This window comes from Cyprinodon tularosa, unplaced genomic scaffold (assembly GCF_016077235.1).
Source record: "Cyprinodon tularosa strain WSP-4 unplaced genomic scaffold, ASM1607723v1 ctg358, whole genome shotgun sequence".
NCBI lineage: Eukaryota > Metazoa > Chordata > Actinopteri > Cyprinodontiformes > Cyprinodontidae > Cyprinodon > Cyprinodon tularosa.
This window is the reverse complement of record NW_024039072.1, coordinates 672,390-697,080: the sequence shown is the minus strand read 5'-3', so window position 1 is coordinate 697,080 and position 24,691 is coordinate 672,390. Positions and strand designations below refer to the sequence as shown.

Here is a 24,691-nt window from a genome sequence, read left to right as displayed (position 1 = left end):
AGCTTCATTTCTTTGTTGGAACAAGTGAGACATACCAGCGCAAGAAAAAAAAAACTAAGACAGGAACATTTGAAGAGAATGTTCTTCTTTGTTTTGAGTATCCTGAAATTCGAAATGTATTTTGTGGCCAGGAAAAGCCTCATCAGTGCAGCTCTGTAGAACTACAACGTCTGATGCACAAACTAGTTTTAAGCAGTTTAGTTTTAATTCAAGACTGTTTTGCAATGTCACTTTAGGTTTTACAGTAGTGATGCATTGGAAGTAGGAAAAGAAAAGTGATACCTGCTACTCAAAATGAGCTTTAAAATTTAACCAATTTAAAATGTTTCTTGTTTCATAAGAAGCGAGTTTTTACAAATGGAAAGGTACAGCAACATTTTAGTTGACAGTTAAATCAAACAAAAGACTGCAACTTAAAAATCTATTTGAGCTAAATGCTTGTCTTTGAGATGAAGATGTAAAATACAAGAACAGTCGGTGCTGTTGTCAAGATGATCATCTCAAAGTTTGAAGTTTGTTTTTTGGGGTTGGAGCCAGATGAATATAGTTGACAGTATCAGCAGCTTCTTTCGTAACCTCAGCTAGGGCAGACCCTCTTTCTCATTGCTGCATCTCAATAACAGGAAATGTAGTCAATGCTGTTGCAGCGATTAGCGCTGCAGCCCAGTGTCAGAGCCTCCAGGCAGTCCTTGGGGAGTCTCAGTGGAATGTCAAAAGCTCAACACAACACCCCTGTTGTTGTCCCATTTCTCTTCATTGAATCCATAAGGGACACAGTATTCTTGTCCTACTTTCTATCTGCACAGTTCTGGCTGGATTTAAGGAAACAGGATGTGTAATGTTGGCGTACTGTCTACTGGGCTTTTATGCACAATAAGCAAGAGAAAACATTTCCTTCCTGCTGACTAAACTGTCCCAATATGTTGGAGGAACCACAACAGATTCAGCGAGATATTTAAAGGATTGTTATTGATTATTTAAGCCATGATATCTGAGGACGGGGTAATTTTTTTACATTTTTTTTTATAACAAATAGCATTTCAGAACACATTTTGAAAATCTCATCAAATCTAACAAATGTTTAATATTGATAATGTGTCTGGAGGAGAGACTTCAACCTTTTATAAGAATTACTGTTATCAAAGGTGTTAGTTGGGTACATTTAGTCCTTTTCCTTCTTAACCCAGATGTGGATGAACAGTGCAACATCATAACTGGACGTTATAAAGTACATGTTATATCCCTTAGCCTCCTTCGTGCAAGGAATGAAAATAAAATTATTTCAATAAGGCAATCCACAGGTGCTGTAGATGAATATCAGTGTCTGCTTTGCTTAGTTAAATTATTAAACTAAAACTGATCTTTCTGATAAGAGTCATCATTCTGATCCTCTGTAGAGAGGATCAGAATGATGACTTTCATCAAAACTATAGTCAAAAACTATTTCTTCTCTTTCTTTTGTACAATGCCTTTATTTATATTTTTTATGCTGGGCTCATCCCAATGCCCTCCTTTTTTTTTTTTTTTTTTTTTTGTCTGGTCTAATTCTTCCCGAACCGGTCTTTCCAGGGTCAGCATCTTGTCCCACCGTGTCGTGACCCACATATGGCCAGGTTTTGTTAAAGCTTTACAGCTCAATTCTCTGCTGCAATGACATCCCGGCTTTATTTCATAGTTTTAATCCTCGTCTGAGCTTGTTGGCTCTCAATGCTTAATGGTCTCGTGTCCTAAAATTTCTACTTATACAAGCAAATGCTCTACTTCATATTTGACTATTTTGAATGGAAAAGTTGTTATTTTTTTAATGTCATTGTAGCACGTTTCAGTTCAAAAGAGAGCATGTTCTAATGGAGTGAAACTTGCTCTATAAAGGGCCTCTAATGAGAGATGGAATGTCACGAAGAAAATTATCCAAAGTTGCTTTTAGCAAATTGTCCTTATTGGACTTTTCTTTTTAATGCCTGGCTTTCCCATCATTTCACATGCTGTTTTATTTCAGATAATTCCTCCACTTTACTGAATTACTCTGCCAGAGCCTTTTTATGCAGTGTCTAATTCACTTACCTTGCCAGATTATGTTTGCCAAGAACAGTCAGGAGCAATAGGCTGTTGATAGGAGGAGGGGGGTGCGCTTTACCATACAGCAAGCTCCTTCAATGACCATGTGACTGCAGGAGCCAATGGGAAATTTCAGCTGATTTCATTCACTGATCACCAAGGCACTCATTCAACCTCTTTTACTGATGCAAGGTCGAGATGCTGCCTCAGTGGGCCCCCCCCAACCCCGGTCTGCTTCTCTGCTCGATGCATATAAATGTGTGCATACGTATTCTTACACAACCAGCCCTTTACTATGGTTTTACACTGCAGTCCCTCTACGCTGTGTCAGTGAATGGTCTGCAGGGGCTAGATGGCACTGAGAGAAAATGTTAATGTAGTCTCTTTTTTTGTATTTTAGTTTTTTTTGTTTTGTCTTGATTTGTTTTTCTCCCTGTGAGGACTGTTTAAGGCTATTTATGGTATGAAACAAGCGACATAGGTTTAAATTTAATTTAAAGATGAATAAAAACAGATGATTAGATTTTTTTTTTCCAGCAATATTTTCTATGTTTACTTTGAGAAAGAATGAGCTTTCATTCATTTTGGCCTTTTCACACATTACCTGAAATGTGCAGTTGGTTAATACTTTTACATTCCTATACTTTAATGCTTTACTTGAAGTTGCAAATAAGTGGAAAATCAGATGAGAGATATGATTAATAATTTATTTTATAGCATCGCATGAATGAATAGTAACATGGGCAAAAATGAGTGCATTTGGCTCTTAGTTTTGATCATGGCTCCAAGTAGAGAACATCAAGTATAACACCAAATGTCTGATTGTTTTGTTAACATTACTAAGGACTCTCTTGAGTTAAGTAGAGATCTAGTTATCCAGGTCATGGTAATAAAGGGTACTTTTTTTTATCCCTAATACTAACCAACCATTTGCCAAACACTTTTCTTACTGGATCAAAACTGAAAAATACCGTAAAACCACCAAAATGAGTTTTCTGAAGTAGTTCGTAGTCTGTTTTAGTTCTTCTCAATAAACTCACTGGTTTTAGTGTTTACATGTTTGTATAAGTGCTGCAGGGAGAGAAACACTACGACTGGATAGTTTATGTTCCTTGTTTAACTTTTGGTTTTCTTACGGTGTGTTCATACCAAACGCATTCTGGTTGTTGAAACAAATGATCTACATGCAAAATCTATGAGGCACGGCGTCGAGCAGCTTCAGCATGTCCTAGCATCCGGAGGGTCATGGCATTACAGCATCAGAGAGTACGAGTGTTCGCTGGAGCTCAGAAATTGAAAAATTTGCAGCTTGATTTTTGAGAGTCAACCAATTAGAAATCCAGGAGTTTTTTATGGGAGACAGACTCTACAAGCAAGTTGTGATTGGTTCTGCAGAGCTGTCTGCATATGAAAATGAACAGAAACCAGTTGGAAAAAATAAAGTCAGGAGTTGGATTATGTACAAGTATTAGAGGGTGATGTCTGATCATTATTTTAAACATTTTCTTGCTGAACAGTTTATAAATACCTACATTTACTAAAAATATTAAAACCTGCTGGCAAAAAATATTCAACTGTATCTGTTTTTTTTTTTGTGGTTTTTACCACAAACCTTAAAAACACTTCACTGCATGCAGCTATTAACGCTGTCCCTTGTTGGTATGCAGGGGATCTGCCGCTCCAAACAAGTGCTAAATATTTTAACAGGCTCATAATCCTGATGAACTGACTGCACAAATGAAGTTTTAAGGTGGAATTTGTCACTTAAAAATGTGTGCAAACATTTTTTTCCAACTCATCAAAGCAAATAAAGCCAAGCTATTCTCTACATTGCAACAACAGAACAGAGCTGTTATGATCATGCCTTTACATCCAATATCTGGGCTGGTATTTGAAATCCCTTTGTTCACAAGATGTTGAAAACCATGGGTTAATGTAACTGCGTACTTTGCAAATTGCCCCTGCCTTTATCCAAGTGGGTGGTTCTTGCCAGTGGTACCAATACAGTAGAGCAGTGGGTGGTATGGCATGTAGGGACCCAAAGGCTCTTTTGTTTGATTTCTTAGGTGGGGAGATTGTTCTCTCCTACTTCTGATCAACTGTACACACTGACTGAGAGGGGTTTTCTTTTAATTCTCCTTTTTCCCTATTGCTATAAATTGCCTTGCTAATCTTGGATTAAATGTGTACAACACTTAAAAAAGTTGGATATATAAACAAATAATCCTATAAACATGGTGTTAGCTTTTTGTCAACAAACTTTAGACAGAACCTTTCAGTCATGTTGGTCTAAAGCTGTTTAACAGGTTGGTAGAGGACTGAGACGTAAGACATGAGAGCTTTTTCTTTTGTTCCTCTGTAAGGATTTTTTTTATTTACTTTGTATCACATTACAGGCTTGGTATACCTTTGCTTTGTCTGTTTATTTTAATGCAAATGGTAACATGAAACTAGTGAAACTGGCTTTGTTGAAAGCTGAATTCATCAGACTTCTTGGGCTTTTTACATGTAAAGAATTTTATAAACAATGGGTATCTTGGTAACAGATTTTGTTTTTGTTGTTTTATATTGCTATTCTTTGTCTGTTATTAATACCTAATTCCCCGGCTGGTGACAGGAATGAGCCATCATATACAGTTTAACGTTCAAGGCTAATTTTGTTAGACTGTTAGTCCTATATATACTTTACTGTAGGACAGGTTGATAGTTAAACCTTCGCATAAGGTTCAACATGAATAAAGCTTTAATACAAGTAATGGAATATTAAGAATTTTTGGTCTAATATCGGAGCCGCCAACGAAGGGGTATTCCTCTTGTAATAATAAACCAGTAAAGTTCTTCCTGCTAATTAAAAGAGGGAAGGCTCCTTTCAAGTAAACAATTTTAACTTCTCTCTATTCTTAGCATCTTTTTATTGCATGCACAGATGTTTCCCCTTTTTCTGCTCTGCTATAACACATCTATTCTCTCTCCAGTGAGATTAAGAGATTATTCTTTTGCATTTTTTTTATCCAATCAAGCTGAAATTATGTTTAAACATCAACTGCGTTTAATGAACCAGGGTAAAGTTAGCAGAACCGACATGTTTTATCAGCAAACATTGCGTACCAACATTAGAAACGATGCCTAGATGTTGATCTATTCATACCAAACACACTACATCCAGACAAATCAATCTGTTCCGTTTCATATACGAGATTATTCCAAAGCAAAGTTAGACGTATGACCCGTCTGATGTGCAAACTCAACCTGCATAATGACGGCTCTGATAGATGGAGGCCCGGAGCTGCCTGAGGTGCTGGTCAAGAGCTCGTAATGATTTTCTCACCAAAAACAGACTAATTGACGTCACCCTCCTGTCAACGGCCCTCAGTAAAATAGACTTTTTATTTGGATCTTACATCAATGATGGTGGTGTTTGTTATATAATATCTATTGAGCCTTTTTAAAGTGTAAATATCAATGAGAAGCATCACTGTAGCCAAAAATTTGACTTTGAGTTTTTTTTTTTTTTTTTTTTTTCCTCAGGGTTCCTTTAAAGGGATTTCATTTCACCAATTTAAAAATTTAATATAAAATAATATAAAAATGTGTGTGTGAAAAGAGGCATTTTTATAATGTTTTCATTAATGAATGAGCTTTATAACTGGTTTGTCTGATCCAACCTTGATTGTCAGTATGATTGTTTGGTTTCATTGTCATTTATTATCCCAGGATTATTGTAAAATGATCCATCTGTAATCAGTCCTAACTCTAAACCTTGAATATGATATGACATTTTGTGAAATGCTCAAAAACCGATTCGAAGGAGTCATTTTATAAATCAAACCCAAATCTGATTTTTCTGAGAATAACAGAAGTTAGCTGCGCTTAATTTTCCCTGATATAAGCAACTACAAAACCTCAAAATGGATCTTATACAATACTTGGCCTCATTTTTACCTATTTTAAGGCCATTCCATCAAAGTTGGATCTGTTGGTGGTTTTTGCATGGTTTTGTTGTCAGCACATTTAACTAAGAGCAGAGTTTTCAATGAGATTATTTCATTCATTCAGATCTAGGATTTGTTATTTGATTGTTCCCTTTGTTTTTTTTAGTAGTATATTTTTATTTAAAGCTATTTCAGTCAGCATTTCAAGTATTTAACAATAATTGAATGAAAGAACAGCGGCCACTTAAAGAACATTTGGTGCCAGATGCCTGTATTTTTCTCTCTACAACACACTCAATAACCCATTTGTTTGTTACAGAAGGAGAAGTCACCATTTCCTCTTCTTGTGAATTTCTCTAAGGAAACCCAGCATCAGCTTTACCACGGCCCTTTTAGTGTTTATGAACTGCTCTGCTGTTTTTTCTTTTCACGTAATCTCCGAGCTGTTCTCTTCTTGTGTTTTCATCATAAAAGTGCCCCCAACCTAAAAGTTCCTTTTTTCCCCGCTAGTCGAGCCGACTTAAAAATAGCGTAAACCGACCTCTATGTGGCAGCTGTTTCTGTTATACAACGATTTTGTAAGCCTGCAAGATATGGCTGTTATTCTTAGTAAAGCTGGAAGGGTGAGGCCTGTTGGGAAAGAGGTTTGTCATGCTCTTTGTTTGGCTATGTCTTTTTACGGATTATATAGTAGTTATTGGCTGGAAGAAAAAAAAATGTCTGCATCAGAAAATGGTCCAGGAAATGACTACTGGTATATTTTTTTGTGTGATTACTGTGTATCTTCTTCTGAACAATGTGCTATATGGGAAACATTTGATGAAAATTAAGACTACATCTGCTCTTTTGGAATCAAGAAATTTGGTTGCATGAAATTAGTTCCTTAATTCCTCTTTAAAGTTCCACTCAACAAAAAAGTACCTATGTATAACACAAAACCATGGCACTTAAATCCCAACTGGTATTCTCCTGTCCAAGCAGCTCTTTGCAGTAGTGATGTGGCATCGGCTGTCTAAAATACATTGTGCCCTCTTTCTTATAAAACTCAGTGATGCACCTCTAAATTGAGGCGTATCTCAAGGCATTTGGGTTTTTTAAGGAGGCTCTTTTGCTGAATACTTTTCTCATTGTTTTCATTACTTTGCTGGTTCTGTTTCATCACAAAATGAGGAATTTGGCTCCCTATATCATGCATAAGACAAGTTCTAGCAACAAGTGTTGTGTATATTCAATTATAAGAAAATGTTGATAAATCTATACCCAGTAAAAAAAAAAAAATCTTAAGTCGTGGCTGTAGGACTATGGATGTATCATTAGTTGATAGTCCTCACTGCTTTAGAAGGCTGGGGAGCTCTGCATCTTGTTTGTTTTCCTTGCGCTGCAAAGCAGGAATCCATGTGCCGTCTCGGTGAAGTCGTTTCCCTGGAACATTAAAAATGTGCTCGTTAAAGGCATGCTGCAGCTTGAACTGTGGTATGTGTTTGCAGAGGTGTTGAATGAGGAAAAACAAGGCATCCCAGCTGTTGGATTTGCTTTGCCTGTGGGCGAAGGCGTTTTTGATTTATATTGCAGTATACCCATTTCATAAGTTTTGTTTTTTTTGTATGGTGGTTAATGCTATAAATATTTCAACATGTAAACTCAACCATCTCGATATCCCAAGTCTTTCTCACAGAGAAAAAAAAATTTTTTTAAACACCAAAGCATGTTTTTATATGTGAGAAGTGTGTTTTCATCCACAGTGAACCTATTTTTTTCCCCCTCCGCCATAGTTTGAAGAGGAATGCTTTCCTGTGTTGCTGCTTGGTAGCCTTTGTGTTTCTTTGCCAGGTAGAACACTACCTACATTTGCATGCGCCTTGCAGGACTGTCTGGCCTTGATTTGCATTGTCTCTTTGTTTTTGAAACCCTTCAATTTCCCGAATCTCCCTTCCTGAAAAAACACAAATCCTATTTTCCACACTCATGGCCTTACTAAATTACTCTTTGTCCAAAGGGAAAGCATTGTTTGGTGTATGCAGGAAGAAATCAAGAAACAAAGCATTGTTTTTGGATTTTCTTCTCCCCTTCTCCACCAGTGGAAAGCATACAAGACCTCCAACCAAATTCCAAAGGAGGTTACTCATAGCTTGGCCAACAGATCCAATCACTGTGGAGACTGGAGTGCCGTGTTCTCACACTCAGCTATCCTCGTTTAGCTTTTACAAAAATAAGTTGGCCTGCTAGAGTTTTCCTTCATGCTAAGGCAATCCAAGAGTTATTAATTCACATTCTCCAAAACCATCATTTATGAGTGTGTTTCACTCCTCTGCGTTATTCCTCTTAAAATTAAGGGTTAATATGAAATGCATTCATTTCCACACTGTTTCCTACTTTTTTTTAATGAATAGATTTAAGAAATACTGTTGGTCATTTGAGTCAAAAACAGTTGATTTAAATGGATGATTTGGGTCTGGTTAACTTTTTTATTTTTTAGCCGTTTATTTCAAGTTTCAAATTCTCTTCAAAACAAGAAGTGTAAAATACATCACTTTGACTTTATGCGAGTCCCTGGTTGTTGTTTTTTTACTTTAAATAATTTCTTTAGAAAAATGGAAGGAAAAGAGAAAAAGCTCTTTTTGTGTGAGCTTTTCAGAGGTGATTCACATCTCTCTAATATAGGGTTGTTTATTTTTTTCATTATTTTAGATTTTTCTTTCTCTTTTGTCTCCAAGGAAAGAGAGAAATTCACTGGAGAAAAGAAATGCTCCTTTGATGTATCTATTTTTATTCAGACTTTATAAATGAGACCTACAGCAGGGCAGAAAGCAGCAGAAAAAAGGGAGCTTAATAGAGGAACCACGTTAATCCTTTATTGAAATATGATAAATACATTTTCCAGGAACGCCTCATACAAACTTAGTTTACATTTTACCTAATAAACTCCAATTTCCCAGAAATAAAAATGGCAATTTTTTTTATGTAGGGTTGGCCTTTTGATCTTTTTTGTATATCCTTTTACAAAAATAGCAGGATTGACAGAACTCTGATCTTAAAGCTGAAGTCTGTAAGCCGCGCAGATGCTGTGAGAGGGGTGGAGCTTGGAGGTGGGGCATGAGTGAAGCAGAGAGGGTGGGGAAGTGGCGTGAAACCTGTTTTTCTTCAAATTTTCAGTCGAAGTCTGCTCTCTTCTCAATGTTACAGACTGCAGCTTTAATGGCTCTGGCTACAAAAATACTGATAACTTCTTTGGCAACAATAATATAGATTTCATAGAGCAGAGAGCTTCAATAGTGGAAGGGAAGTTAGCCGTTGACACAATTATGATGGTAATAAATTCTATTTAGGTTGCTCTACATGTCTTTGATCATGTCAATAAAACATCTATGAATGTTTCAGATGAGTCAACTGAATATGACTGAAACGAGTTTGAGATAGAAAAAAAAACAAATATTTCACATGGCCAACAATATAACTATAATATGGAGTAAAGCTTCTCAATCAGTAAACTCCCTCACCAAGAAAGCCCAGCAAAGGATGTACTTCCTGCAGCAGCTGAAGAAATTCAACCTGCCCAGGACAATGATGGTGCAGTTCTACTCCTCCATCATTGAGTCCATCCTCACTTCCTCCATCACCATCTGGTACGCTGGTGCCACCGCTAAGGAAAAGAGCAGACTGCAGCGTGTCATCCGGTCTGCAGAGAAGGTGATAGGCTGCAACTTCCCATCTCTCCAGGAGCTGCACGCCTCCAGGACTCTGAGGCGTGCAGGGAAGATTGTGGCTGATCCCTCGCACCCCAGTCACAAACTATTTCAGTCACTACCCTCTGGCAGGAGGCTGCGGTCCATCAGGACCAGAACCTCCCGTCACAAAAACAGTTTTTTCCCATCTGCTATTGGCCTTATTAACAAGGCCAAGACCCGCCCGTGACACTGGACAATGTTTCTCTCCCCCATTCAGGATTTCTGCGTTACATTAACGCACAGTCTACTGTTTGTATATAGCTTCTGTGTATATATATATATGTATACATATATATACATATATATACATATATATATATACATATATATACATATATATACATACATATATATACATATATATACACATATATACACATATATATATATATATATATATATATATATATATATATATATATATATATATATATATATATATATACATATACATACATATATATACACATATATATATATATATATATATATATATATATATATATATATATATATATATATATACATATATATACATACATACATATACATACATATATACATATACATACATATACATACATATATATACATATATATACATATACATATACATACATATACATGTATTCTATCTTATTTTGTTATTTTGTTTTGTTTTTGTTTTTTTTTGTCTGCACCAACAACACCAAGTCAAATTCCTTGTAAGTGCAAACCTACTTGGCAATAAACTTGATTCTGATTCTGATTTTGTAGTGTTTGTGTATTTTGTGAAATGATCAAAATGATCGGTCTGTCACAGATCTGCCTGTATTTCGTTCATTCACCTGTTTGGGTCGATGAAGTTGAAAATTAGATTTTGCTCTAGCTCATTTCGTCTAGTGCATTGCTTTTGTTTTTCCTTGAACTATTTTAGTTAAAAAGCTGAGCAGAGCACTTTTAGTTACAGAGTGAAATAGCCGTTATAATTTATTGTTTTGCAAACGCATGCCATTTACTGTGAATTTGTTTTTGCTGCAGGGTTGTTTATAATGGATGGAACAGATGTTTATGCTTCAGGCTGTTGTGCTGATGGCAGAACAAAGCTGAACACCCCAGTGTTTGAGAGCATCAGCTGAAAAACAGCTCAGCATTCATTTATTCAAAAGACAGTGGGCAGCAGAGTGGCCTGGTAGCAGCATGAAACAAAACCCCCCAAAATATGCAGCCCTCTGCTGCTCACCCCTTTCAGCCTACATAAAAACAGAAGTCATATTTTGGTTGGCTCAGTCTTTGAGGAGCCTTTTCCTTTGTTTGGCTTGATTAAAGACATAACATTGTCAACATAAGCCTTTTATTTTTAAGATCTCTCACGTGCTGCTCAGGTTGTCTTAGGCAAAAATCTCTCAAGTGTTTTCAGACATTCTGTACATTTCCACTCTGAACCAGGAAACACAGCCTCTCTCCCCCCTTTTATTTAACTCTTACATTTCCTCTTTGATTTTTACAGCACTGCACATATTTCCAAAATGTCTACATGAAATGTTACAGTTATATCCTTAGATAAAAACTGTAACTAGATCAGGGTCGTAATCAATTCTGGAAATTCCCACCAAAACATATGAGCTAGAGGGGATATATTCCACACGCCCTGCTGTCAAGACATGCCTGCTATGAAACAATACCAGTCAGATTCCTGGATGTTTTGTACAGACCATCACATTTTGGATGAAACTATTGGTGCTGCATTGTGCACTAGACCTTAGTTTGCCTGTGGTTGCATGTTTAATATTATATTCCTTTTCTCTGCCCTTACATTCCTATATTTGTGTCGCTGCTATTAATGAGTTAAACATTTGTTTTTGATTAGGGAAGAAATTTAGAGATTAAGTATTTATTTTCCTCTGGTTAAATAAATAATTAAATGCTTTCTTACCCATTTAACTAGCTTCAACAATAGATGAGCGTTTCCTATAACTTTTTTTAAGGAAATCCTTATGTAATCTGAAAATGAATGAACTTGCTGGAACTATTTGATTTCCTTCTGCTCTGATTACTGGAAGGAAACCTGAAACCGTGAATTATCTCTATAGTTTATGTCCTGCTTCACACTATTGTTCCTCTTTTTTGCCCTTTCTTTTCCAGGCATACGAACGCCGCTTCCCCACCTGTCACCTCATCCCCATGTTCGTGAATAGTGACGTGGTGAACGAGGAGACGAGCGAAGACGGCTCCATCCACAGGATCGAGCGGCGTTGCGCTTTGGATGTTGATGCTCCACGTCTACTTAAAAGGGTCAATAATACCTGAACTCTTTAGCCCTTAGTTTAACTTTTATAGATGCCTTTTACTAATTTCATGCTATTCCTTTGTAAGTAACTGAATTTTTTTTTTCTGTGGTTCACAGATTGCTGGTGTAGACTATGTGTACTTCACCCAGAAAAACACGCTGAACAAAAAGGAGAGAACTCTGCACATTGAATCTCACAATGAGACGTTTTCCAACAGGGTCGTCGTCCACGAGACCTGCTGCTATTCAGTCAGTATTCAATTCAATTCAGTTTATTTATATAGTGCAAGTTCACAACACACGTCATCTCAAATCATTTTACAATTCAACCAGATCATACAGTCAGATTGGTTTAAAGTTTTCTTTTTAAGTAAAATCAGCTGATTGTATCGACTCATTGACTCGACCACAATCCTTCAGTATCATATAACTATGCTGCCATACAGAGCCACTTATAGGGCATTTAGGAAAGGCAATAATACAATTTTATCTTTAGAGGCACAGGAAAGTACAGATAATTTGTAATTGCAGTTTTGTGGCTCAGAACAACACAAGCCAGAGTCAAAATCTTTAAGTTAATGTCAATTTTCTCTTAAGGATTCTCTGTTATAAAAAAATAACTCAAATACTGATTTACAACTAGCATCGCTTCCCAGTTCCCCCTCCTTCACCAGCAGTGTATCTGACTCCAGATCTGTCTGTTCATGTGTGGAAGTGTTATGAGCTAATGAGGCCAAGCTTATCGTATTAGCTTCCAACCGACTAGAATGCTAATTTTAGGTCCAAAGCCACACAGAGGTTCTTTGCAGGGTGCTGTGTCACTCTGTGGTAACGGTAACCAGGATGGACAGTGCAGTTAGGCAGCTAATGGACCTGATATGTTTTAGTACTCAAGGGCGATGAAGCTGCCACCACTTTGCCACCAGGATCAGGGATCTTTTGCAGTCTGGAAAAGTAGGAGATTTGATTTTGATTTCCAGTGGTGGTGTTCATTATTTCTTTCTTTCCTACTTTTTTCCCCCCCGTTTTTCCTTTTTCGTTTTTGCTCATTTCCTGCGTTCCTGCTTGCTTCCTTTGTGTGGTTTCTCCTGGATTTAGAATATGTATATTTTATCATGAACACAGTGGGTATACGTCTGTGGATAAAACTGTTCCAAAATGGACCAAGAACTTATCTATATCTTTATGTTATCTTTAGTCTTAAAAAGTGATTGAACCCTGAATTAATTATAACACATTTGATATTAAGATAAAGAAGTTGTTCAAAATATACATTTAATATGCGTGCCAGGCTCATAATAATGGATTGTTGAACATAAAATAGAAAAATGGGTATTTTCTCACACTGATTCATAGTTTCTAACCCTTGACTGGTAGAGCCTTTACATCATTCCCTATAAACATACAGTTTTATGTTTTATGTGTATTTTGTCCACGTTGAATCCAAACAGCTCATGTGTAAAGCTTTGGCTAAATTTACCCAAACAGACTGACACAAATACTCCCACTCTGTGTGAGAAATGCTGTATTTGTGCGTCATCGTCTTGTGTGGTCGCTATGGTAACAGTTGCCCTCTTCAGTGTGTGGGTACACACAGTTTAGGTTACAGCAGTGTTTTGCTGTGTGTCGTTTGCAGGTCCACCCAGAGAATGAGGAATGGACATGTTTCGAACAAACGGCCAGTTTGGACATAAAGTCCTTCTTCGGCTTTGAGAGCACCGTAGAAAAGATCGCCATGAAGCAGTACGCCAGCAGTATCAACAAGGTGTGTGTCTATGGGATTCAACCTCCTATTATGGGAGAGATTTAGGTGTTTTCTTTGCTGATCTGCAAGTGTATAAGTATTCAAATTATAGCTCTTAATTAGTTTACACGTTACAATGATTAATCTCCACAGAGTTTGATGGAGTTGTTGTATTTTAGGCTGCAAATATTCAGTTTTTATACATTTCAATTAGAGGAAATCCCATATAAACATGTTGTCAGTGATGTAATATATAAATCCACATTTCTTTACTTTTCAGGGAAAAGAAATCATTGAGTTCTACCTAAAGGAGCTTGAGAATGAGGGCGTCACCCATGTACCCCGCTGGTCGTGTTCCACCATTAGTCCTGCTCTCCCTGAACCAAACAGTCTCTCCACCAGCCCGCCAGAAATACAACACGCCATCACGCCTACCGTTTCTGCCTCACAGGCCGCTGAAACCAAAGATTGCGCCGCACAAGATGCAAAGCAGGATAATGGTGCCCCTCAGGCGGACAGCCTAGCAGAGATCCTGGCTGGTACACCTGAAGGTCTGTTTCCTCAGATAAATGAAAGCTGGATGTTGTTCCTCACTGCCTGCTTTATCTTGGGAGAGAATAGGGACACTTGCTTTATAAGTGCTTTACATGAAAAAAAAAAAGTTCAGATGAAAATTGTTTGCTGGTAGCGGCATGAATGAATTAAAAACATACATTTTCTGAAGATTTACACTAACAAACACATGCATGGATCTGTGTCTGCAAAAAAAAGTTAGATTAACTAGATTTGTTTTGAGTGTAAAATTCATTTGGGATTAAATTGCTGCTGTAATTGATAAACTTGTTTGTTTGGAACATTTTGCTGCAGACAAACTGGATGCAGACTACATCAAACGTTACCTTGGTGACCTGACGCCTCTACAGGAGAGCTGTCTCATCAGACTTCGCAAATGGCTTCAAGAGACACACAAGGGAAAGGTATTTGCAGTAATTAAGTGGAACAGTTTTCTTGTTGCTTTTAGCAACTTGTCAAAGACGTATCTGTTTTGCTCCTTTTAGATTCCCAAAGATGAACACATCCTGCGCTTTCTGCGAGCCAGAGACTTTAACATGGATAAAGCACGGGAGATACTGTGCCAGTCGCTAACATGGAGGAAACAGCACCAGGTGGACTACCTGCTGGAGACTTGGAACCCTCCACAGGTTCTTCAGGATTACTACACCGGCGGCTGGCACCATCATGACAGAGGTACACCGCAGCGCAGAGCCACACCCAAAGTCAGCTGCTGAAATCTCACATGCAAAAAATCCACGTGCAGCAGGCCTCCTTTACAGCTCGCTGCACGTTTAGACAAACAACCCATCCTTACAACAACTTTTAATCATTTGGCAGCACATTAGCTGTTCAGTCACCCTCAATATCCTGCTGCACTGACGCCAACATTAAGAGGAAAAATCAGCCCATTATGTTTACTTGAATAGTTTTTCCTTACGCACACGGATGTATGCTGCATTCTGGACTGTGTTTTGGGTTACTTGGTAGAAAACAATGACGTAAACTTCAATGGAACTATGCTTTAGTTCAAAGCAAGATAGCGTTTAATGGGAACAGAATAATAAACCATTTCCCAGAGCGTACGTTCACTTATTGTTCCACACAAAGCAGACCTTTCCACTTAACCTCTTTGTGTTGAATGTAAACATTGTGATTGATCGTGTCAATATTTGTTCTACTATATTAGACGGTCGTCCTCTGTACATCCTGAGGCTGGGTCACATGGACACCAAAGGTCTGGTGCGCGCCCTTGGAGAGGAGTCTCTTCTCCGACACGTACGTAGCCAAACCTGCAGTTCTGGTTCTGTTCCTTACAGAAGGTCGTTAGTTTATAGGTCAATGTTTAGCTCACAGGTTAAGGAGCTAATGACCTAATGAGGATGTTTGCCGCAGATGACCCACATTTATATCCTGTTGATGGTAAAGTTGGTTTTAATGTGACATTGCAGGTGCTGTCCATCAATGAGGAGGGGCTGAGGCGCTGTGAGGAGAACACTAAGGTGTTTGGTCGACCTATCAGGTAAAAAAATGCTTTTTGTTTTGTTTTTTTACCTCTGGATGTAGGAGATACAACTGCCATTTCTAATAGATGTGCTGTAAGTGGCTGTGGCACTTATACAGATTAGCACCACGCTATATTCTCCATAGTTGGAAATGGCATTCATGACTCATATCTGGGTGCAGAGCATCACCGATCTCAGATGGGTAGATGGAGGCGCTCCACCAGGAGGTGGGCTGTGAGATAAGGGCTCGACAGACGGGCATCTCAACTAGGTGTCTCCGACAAGTTGCTGCAATCAGTGTTCACAATTACCCAGCATTACTTTCATCACTTACACCAGCCTTCAGGGTGTTAGGGGAGGAAAGGAGAGTGCAGGATACTTCTAAGTGTATTGTGTGCTGGAAATTATCCCCACTAATCCTCTTGCACCCTTCTCCGTAGCTGTTGGACTTGCCTGGTCGATCTAGAGGGGTTGAACATGCGTCACTTGTGGCGACCCGGGGTCAAGGCACTGCTGAGGATCATCGAAGTTGTGGAAGCAAACTATCCAGAGACTCTGGGACGGCTGCTTATCTTAAGAGCGCCAAGAGTTTTCCCTGTCCTCTGGACCCTGGTGAGAACTGATGGGGGGGACACCAAACAGCCTCTGCAGTTAGATTAAAAACCAATGTCTCATTTGAACCAAACACAACCAAACACCTGCTACCCTGGTGAATTATTTTATTTTATTTTTTTAAATACTTTTTAACTCTGATTGCAGGTGAGCCCGTTCATTGATGAAAACACCCGAAAGAAGTTCTTGATCTATGCAGGCAATGACTACCAGGGTCCTGGAGGGCTTGTTGATTACATAGACAAGGAGATCATTCCGGACTTTTTAGGAGGAGAGTGTATGGTAAGTGTGGAGTTTTGCTGATATTTTCAGACTTAAATCCTTTTTAATTTTGAACAACCATAAACATAAATTCATTATCTTGGGACAGACCTTAAAAGAGTGTAGGGTTGTCACCATACTAAAATTTTAAGCTCAATATTGACATCCAGGAAAATATTTCATATTGGATTCCAATTTTGATACCACTGAGATAAAGAGAATATATTATTATTATTATTATTACTATTATTATTATATATTATTATTTTATATTATTATTAAATAAAGGCATAAAAAACACTTTTTTTTTATAGGGAAAGGCTGACCTTTTTCAATCTCACCATGAAACATGCTTTCTCAACAGAATGGCACATATACTTAAATAAATGGCCAAGAAATCTAAGATGAACAATGGCCAAAATGCAAAAAACACTTATCTTTAGTATTGATACAATACCAAATTAGTATTGTAACCAAATGCAGCATTTGAGCATTGATAATTTTCATAGTATCAAAAGTTCTGACAACCCCAATGGAGTGAAAGCTAAAAGACTCATGGTCATTACTTCTTATTCTTTAACAGAGAAAACTGAAATGTCTTTATTGAAAAAGACCCATTTTTCCATCCATGTCAAGTTATGCACCATTTCTTGTAGGTGTATCACATAAAAACCCAATGTTATCAGTTAGAATTTGAGATTGACAAGACAAAGTCTTAGTAATATTTAAGAGGTAGGGAACACTTTCCAAAGCTCTTAATATTTGAACGTGATTCTTGTAGCTCACAATCTAGCTGGAGAACTCTCTTCAGTGACTCTGTTATTTGCTTTGCGTGCTTTTCTTCAGTGTGAGGTACCAGAGGGCGGCCTGGTTCCTAAGTCCATGTACCGCACAGCAGAGGAGCTTGAGAACGAGGATGTCCGTCTCTGGACTGAGACCATCTATCAGAGTGCCAGCATCTTTAAGGGCGCGCCACATGAGGTGAGACTCAACACCCACTGGAGTAAGAAATATATACAGAGGAGCTTTAAGGGTTTGGTAAATCTGCTGCCATCTAGTGGCAATGGGTTTTAAATTATTCCCTGTGACAAATAAGCACCCATTATAATCAATAGGGGCATTTCCACTGGCTCCGCAGGGCTGCGTTGTCTGGATGGCAGGACAGTTTGACCCCATTCTATTTTTGCCAGAGCCAGGCTGGTGTTTATCTACTCCGATCTGAACTGAATGTATTTGAAAACCAATCTGTCTGCTGTGACATACTGTTCCTATCATGTTGCATAATTTAAACCGGTGGGACAGATGTCACCTATAATTATCCCTCTAAGCGGATCTCACTCTGCTCTCCCTGAAGATATATAAATACATTTAAAGTCAACTTTAGATGTGATGATGTACATTTAGCTTTGTCTTTCTTAGATCTCAGTTTGTCTCTTTTTATAAATGCAAAATGTGTTTTACCTAGTTGCTGTGTGTACTTGAACCTTGCTCATTCGCTTCCTCCGAGCAGCTTGTGATCGAGATCATCGATGCTGCCTCAGTCATCACCTGGGACTTCGATGTGTGCAAAGGTGACATCGTTTTTAACATCTACCACTCCAAGCGGGCCCCCCAGGCCCCACGCAAAGACCCCCTGGGCACCCATGGAATCACCTCCCCAGGAGTCAACAACGTCCAGCTTATCGACAAGTCCTGGACTCTTGGGCAGGATTACAGCATGGTGGCATCACCTTTGACCTGCAAGGAGGGTGAGAGTGTGCAGGTGAGGGTCTATCATCATCAGGAAGATCTTATTTATTTTTAAACAAAAATACACTTTTTTGATGCTTTTGTCTCTAATAATGAGTTTAATTTCTTGCTCAGGGCTCCCATATAACCCGTTGGCCAGGTTTCTACATCCTCCAGTGGAAGTTTCATAACATGCCAGCCTGCTCAGCCACCAATTTACCCCGAGTGGACGATGTCCTGGCCACCTTGCAGGTGTCCTCACATAAGTGTAAAGTCATGTACTACACTGAAGTGTTGGGCTCTGAGGACTTCAGGTTGGTAACTGAGCTATTGTTGTTTTTTTATTTTCTCCACACGGTAAATCTGGTTATAGTATCGTAGTGCCTTACAACAGCACCCAAAACTTAGACTTTTTCACTTTGAATCAATCTACAGCCACAAATGTCAGCGTGTTTAAAAATGACTTAATGTACGGAAAAAGCATAGGATAGTAAAAGCAGATTATTTTGATGTCACAAAGATGTCAACATATAGCAAAAGACTTGGAAAAAACTATGCTTCTTGAAATGATTAACTGGGAACCATATTTCTGAGTTTTCCTCTTAGAAATAATGGAAGCCATCTGTCCTTTTCCTTCCACTTCATAATAAATCACTGCTGTCGGCCTGTTGCATAAAATCCCCCAAATTTTTCCTGCAAAGCGTCAAAATCTGAAAGTGTGAAAGGCACTATATGTGGAAAAGCTTAAACTCTGCAGTCCTTGTCCCTCCCTCTTAAGAAATACTTCTGTCCTCTAAATCTATAGATCCTTTTTTGTGAATCTTTTGTGGCTTATGGTTAAAGTTTCCTGTTCTATATCACAGACTTTTACTTGTTGGAAAAAACGTGACAATTTAAAAAATATTTTGTTTCTCTTTTTTATTTTTTTTTATTTTTTTTATTATCCTTTTAAATTATCTTTTTCTGTCCAATCCACTCCTGTTCTATTGCTCACAACCCCTTCCTCCTCCTCCTCCTCCTCCTGCTGTGTCTTCCTCCTATGAAGAACGGCTTGCTGTGATGTGCAGAGTTTGTAAGTGGCTCAGTGTTTGCCCTTTTTTTTTCTTTAGCTTAGCTCATAATTTTTTGCTGCTTTTGGCTGCTAAACAGAGTGCCCGCCCCCCCTCCTCTGAAGTCACGCTTCTAACACTGCGCAAAAAAAAAAAAACAAAAAAAAAAAAAAAACAAAAAAAAAAAAACTTCTTGTCTTGCTTCTTGTTAGCAATGCTAACCAAGCATTGAGTAACAGGACTTGTTTTTCTCACGCTGAAGAAATCTTTGCACCACAGTTTGGGGTCTAATCCAGTCTTTACTTATTGTGCTTGCATGATTAACTTCCTGTAAACACTTTCCCAGGTGGGCAACGTAAACACACTCATCAGAATTTGCTGGCTTTCAAATTTGCCTAATTTTTAGTCACTTGTAGAATCTTGTTTTGACGTCATTTTGTATCTCATTCTTTTCTTTATTTCATAAGAAAGAACTACAATCCTAACAGTCCAACTCATTTTAATTCTACCTAAAAATAAGACACTTTGCTGATATTAACCTAACTGATGAAGACATTAATATAAAACCAATCATTGCTTTCTTTATCTGCAAACATTTGAACTGGATTCAGTTTATAAGTATCTGCGCTAGATCCAGGGATGTGTGTTTAAGACTGCTTGGTCTGTGGGGGCCTGTAGTCTGAGCCATATGTAGGAAAGTTTAATGTTGGTTACCTGAGAACTGCTTGGCTTCTTTAGCAGCAGTCTTATGTTTGTCCAATTCAAAGTCAAATGAACAAATCCTACATCATGAATGTCCATTATCATCTCAGCCACCTTTCTTCTTCTTAGGAATTACCGTTATCCAGTGGATGATACGGCTCAGAGACTGTAGCTACAGATAATTTTTAAGCACATCTAAAATAAATGAATCAAATTGCACCTTTTTAATCTTCCTTAGCAAATGTAGATTAAAGGCTCCTAATGGGGAAATAAGGAGAGCAGATTAGTTCAGCCTTCCTGTTAACAGCTAAATGTCTTTCTCTCTCTTGCAGTCTGAATGAACCACAGTGCTACCTCAGCAGTGTAGCTTTGTTTCCTTGGTCATTTGTTACCACATGCTATTGACAGGGAAATTATTTGTTATCACCACCTGGACAAGAGCAGGATCTTAAGTCCCCCAAGGCTGGATCCTGTATGAATCTTCAATCTTAAGCCATTTTGATTTTAGCAGCATCTGTATCCAGTTTGAGTTATTCCCTGGAAATATATTATCTGTTTTACATACATGTAGGGTGATTAAAACGTTTTGAAGCTGCTGTGGTTTCTCACGGTTTTCATCGTCTGCTCAGACTTTAAACCTAAATGGAACCAAACAAGCATGCCTTATTTAAGGTTATTTAAGCCTCCCTATGATACTGACTTTGATGGTTTGAGTAAAAAGCTTTAGTAGGTGATGGTGTGCTGGTTTTGGTGCTGGAGCGTGTGGTGTAGCTGGAGCTTTAGACTGGGCTTCCTTCTGCAAGGTTGATCACAGTGCATGGTTCTGCATGAGTCATGCACACGTTTCAGACGGTTCTTAGCAGGATGCAGTTCAGCTCAGGTCAGTTTCCTATATTCATCCCGACCGTTTTGTTTTTCTCTCCTAGGGGTTCGATGACCAGTTTGGAATCAAGCCACAGTGGTTTCTCTCAGCTCAGCGCTGCTACCACATCCTCTAACCACTCCCAGTCCAGCTCCATGATCTCCAGGTAGAAACTGGCAGCAGCGGACTTCACACCCTGAACCCCTTCGATCCACAGCCTTTATTATCATCATCGTGGAAACCTTCTCCTTCCCCTACGATCCCTCTCGTCTTTGGACTCAAGTGCACAAATAAAAGATGAAGAGTTCTGAAACTGAGGCAAAAAAACCTGAACATTTTAGAGGGCTGAAATTTGCACAAAGGATAGATTTTGCTGGAGGTTCCCTTGCAAGGGTGGACATATAAGGTCAAAGGTGGAAGAGGAGAGAAGCAATATTTTCCTCCCATGGTTCCGGGGAGAGACACTGGAGGAAGCTGTTACATTTATGTTCACTTTATCTGCTACTCACAGCACTGAGACGACTTATACCTCACTCATGCTGTTACATTAAAAACGCACCCAAGTTTATGACATGCACAAGTTAATCTCTCCACACCGTTACTGAAAAAAGGATTTGTGTTACTAGTTAGTAGTTTATAGGTCAAATGTGGGTGGGTTAACGTCCTAACAGACCTGGCTCCGACATAAACTGCTAATAATTGAAGCTCACTGCATCATAGCTGTGCTTTTGACCAACAAACTTCCACACTTTGAGGAGCAGTGGAGTAATATACCCAGGTCTGTGATGTTGGGGAGTTAATCTGCTTGCTGCAGTAACGCAGGTTGGACTTATTACTGTGTGAAACCTTTATTTATTATTTAGATGCATGTAGAGTAGCACACAAGAAGACATAAAAAAAAAAAAAACTCCAACTAACATCCCTGCAGCATTTATGTCAGAGAAGGAAAGCGACCAGATTCCTGGCTGTGCTTGGTTTCCTTTCTATCTACAAAAACGGGGAATTTGGATCAAGGAGCGATGCCTCGTCTGATTGGTGAATGTGCTGCTTCTGCTAAGCCAATAATATGCCTGAGTTGAAGTAGTGGTGAAGTTGCTAGTGGGTGCTGAGGTTAGTTCTCCACGTCAATGTTGTGGATTTCAGATCGCAGGTATGGGTTGATGACATTAATCGTGTATTGTATGTGTGCTGGTTTGTGAAAGTTGTGGAAGCAAGAACGTGTGTGTGTGTGGGGGGGGGGGGGGGGGGGGGTCGTTGCGTTTCTGCACACACACAGGTTTACTGATTTATTATTTAAGAACTAAGAGAGCCATTTTTTAAGAGCCATGTGTCAATAAATGCCATTTTAGCCTTTGTAAGCATCACTTAGAAATGTTTCTGCTATTTTCAAGGTGACCACTGTAACATTTCAAAATGCAACACTTCCATGCAGCAGTTTGTAATAGTTTACTTCATATGTTTAACAAAAAACAGCAATTTTGTGGCAATAAGCCTCCTGTGGGGGGAAAGCTGATTTCAATATCCAGGACTGCTTGTTTATAACTATTAAAGGTCAGCAGTTGTTTGAGGGTCATTCATTGCAATAAAATGTGGAAAAAGGACCTTTTCAATGCAGAGTGGAAATGCGTGAGTGTGTAAAATAATGAATGTTTGCCATACAGTGGAAATGTATCTAATAGAAAGTCTTTAACGTTTTCTCACCCTGTAAGCAGATGTTTCCTAATTCCTTCCTTATTGTCGGGCGCACTTTGAGAGCTGCATTTATTTCAGCTACTGTTTGTTTTTCTGTGTTTTTTTTTTTTTCTTTCAGCTTTGGACTTCTGTTTTAGTCAAAATCAACACCAGTTTGTTGAGTAGCCGGCAGATTATCTCAATGCTTTTCATTTACATCACATTCATAAAATGAGGGCTATATGACCGTTTGTCTGGATTATTCAGCAGGATTTCTGTCTCCCTACTTTCCTTGCATATCGTGTCTGCATCTTCATGTGAGAAACTAGAAATACAAAAATACATTTTTGGACGAACAAGGAAATGTCGCCTTTATGTTTTGAAGTCAATAAACTTGAATTATGATGGAAACACCCAGGGAACTTCTGTTTATTTTCTCTATTTATCTTACCCATTGTTTAAGCTATACTTTGTTGCACAGGGATATGCACTAAGTAAAGAATTGGAGTAATATTACACCTCTACTCATTCAGATTTTTCTTTATTCCACATGCAGCACAATCCTGCATCGATTGTTTTACCTCCTACGCCACTAGAGGGCGTTTCTGTATTATTCACACTGATCTCTATTTGTCATCATAGACTCCACCCGGAAGTCTCCACAGTGTTTGTGGAATTCATGGTTTCATCAAACCTCTATTCACTGTTACAAACACAAATCAATAATTGCTCTGTGAAGGTACTGATAGGATCAGGTGGTGACCTGTCAGACAGCGGCTCGGGGTTCCTTTGTAGTACTAAATGCGATGAAAAAGAACCAAGTAGGCCTACTGGAGAAATGTTTGAGTACCAACATTTTTTTTTCCTTTATTTTCCAAAAAATACAGTCCAGTTTCTAACAATCACTGTTTTCTTTTTAGTTTTTATTTACATTAATTGATGTCCTAAATGTTATACTATCTGCTCAACTCTGCTGGCCAAATTTTACATCAGTTTAACTTTTTTTTTTTTTTTTTTAGTTTCCAAGTTAAAACTCTTGTCTAAGGAAGTTAAGGAATATTTAAGAAAATTATTTTTGCAATAAGTTCTCTGGACTGTCTTAGATCCAGATTTTGTACTGGATCTGTTGCTCTTAATCTGACCCTGATTTAGATCACAAAGCATTGAAATTAAAAGTTAGATTTATTTTAAATTAACCCACTTCTTGTTTCCTGGTTTGTTAACCACGCTGATGCTTAACCTGGATGCTGTTTTAAATGTGAATGTTTTATACTATGAGGTGCCCCCAGGGACATAAATCAGAATTAACTTGCATATACACATATTAAATTACACTCTTCCATATAATATACTGAAAACCTCACACAAACACTAGTAAAAAGCTCTCACATAAGCTAGTGAAAACATTTACCTCTTATATAATCTACTCAAAAGCTCTCATACAAAGTAGTGAGAACTGTTCATATAAACTGGTGAAAAGCTTTACCTTTCATACACACTACTAGAAAGCTTTCATATACACTATTAAAAAGCTCTCATATACACTACTAGAACACTCTCATATACACTATTAGAAAGCTCTCATATACACTACTAGAAAGCTCTCATACACTACTAGAACGCTCTCATATACACTATTAGAACGCTCTCATATACACTATTAGAACGCTCTCATATACACTATTAGAAAGCTCTCATATACACTATTAGAACGCTCTCATATACACTACTAGAACGCTCTCATACACACTATTAGAAAGCTAAAATATATGGTCCCCCTCCTTTAATTTAGGCAAACATTGCTCAAATATCACCGAATCCAGATGGTTTGTTGTTGATGAAGAGAGGAATAAACACAGCTTAAGATTTGCAGCTAAATTAATTTGTTTCCATATTATGGAACTGCTATCAGGCACTTCCTATCATCTTATATCAGTAATAAAAAATTATAAATACAAATTTGGTATTTGGTGACTTGACTTTTATTTCTGTCAGGCTGAAGTGAAAAAACTTGGAAAGAG

At 38.2% G+C, this 24,691-nt stretch overlaps 1 protein-coding gene across 2 annotated transcripts in view; it reads left to right on the top strand.

The window, feature by feature from the left end:
* Nucleotides 1-23,085, top strand: part of si:dkey-237i9.1 (SEC14-like protein 1) — a 28,911-nt gene extending 5,826 nt beyond the window's left edge. Inside the window, exons 3-17 of one of the 2 annotated variants that reach the window (XM_038295650.1) lie at nt 11,840-11,989; nt 12,102-12,233; nt 13,621-13,749; nt 14,009-14,279; nt 14,596-14,705; nt 14,787-14,976; nt 15,470-15,558; nt 15,732-15,802; nt 16,226-16,397; nt 16,545-16,679; nt 17,505-17,639; nt 18,169-18,420; nt 18,522-18,700; nt 19,432-19,458; nt 21,064-23,085. In XM_038295650.1, the coding sequence (XP_038151578.1) occupies nt 11,840-11,989; nt 12,102-12,233; nt 13,621-13,749; nt 14,009-14,279; nt 14,596-14,705; nt 14,787-14,976; nt 15,470-15,558; nt 15,732-15,802; nt 16,226-16,397; nt 16,545-16,679; nt 17,505-17,639; nt 18,169-18,420; nt 18,522-18,700; nt 19,432-19,458; nt 21,064-21,169 (2,148 nt within the window). In that variant the 3' untranslated portion in view covers nt 21,170-23,085. The remainder of the gene's footprint in view (nt 1-11,839; nt 11,990-12,101; nt 12,234-13,620; nt 13,750-14,008; nt 14,280-14,595; nt 14,706-14,786; nt 14,977-15,469; nt 15,559-15,731; nt 15,803-16,225; nt 16,398-16,544; nt 16,680-17,504; nt 17,640-18,168; nt 18,421-18,521; nt 18,701-19,431; nt 19,459-21,063) is intronic. The other variant, XM_038295651.1, reaches the window with a different exon arrangement.
* Nucleotides 23,086-24,691: the final 1,606 nt, after the last annotated feature.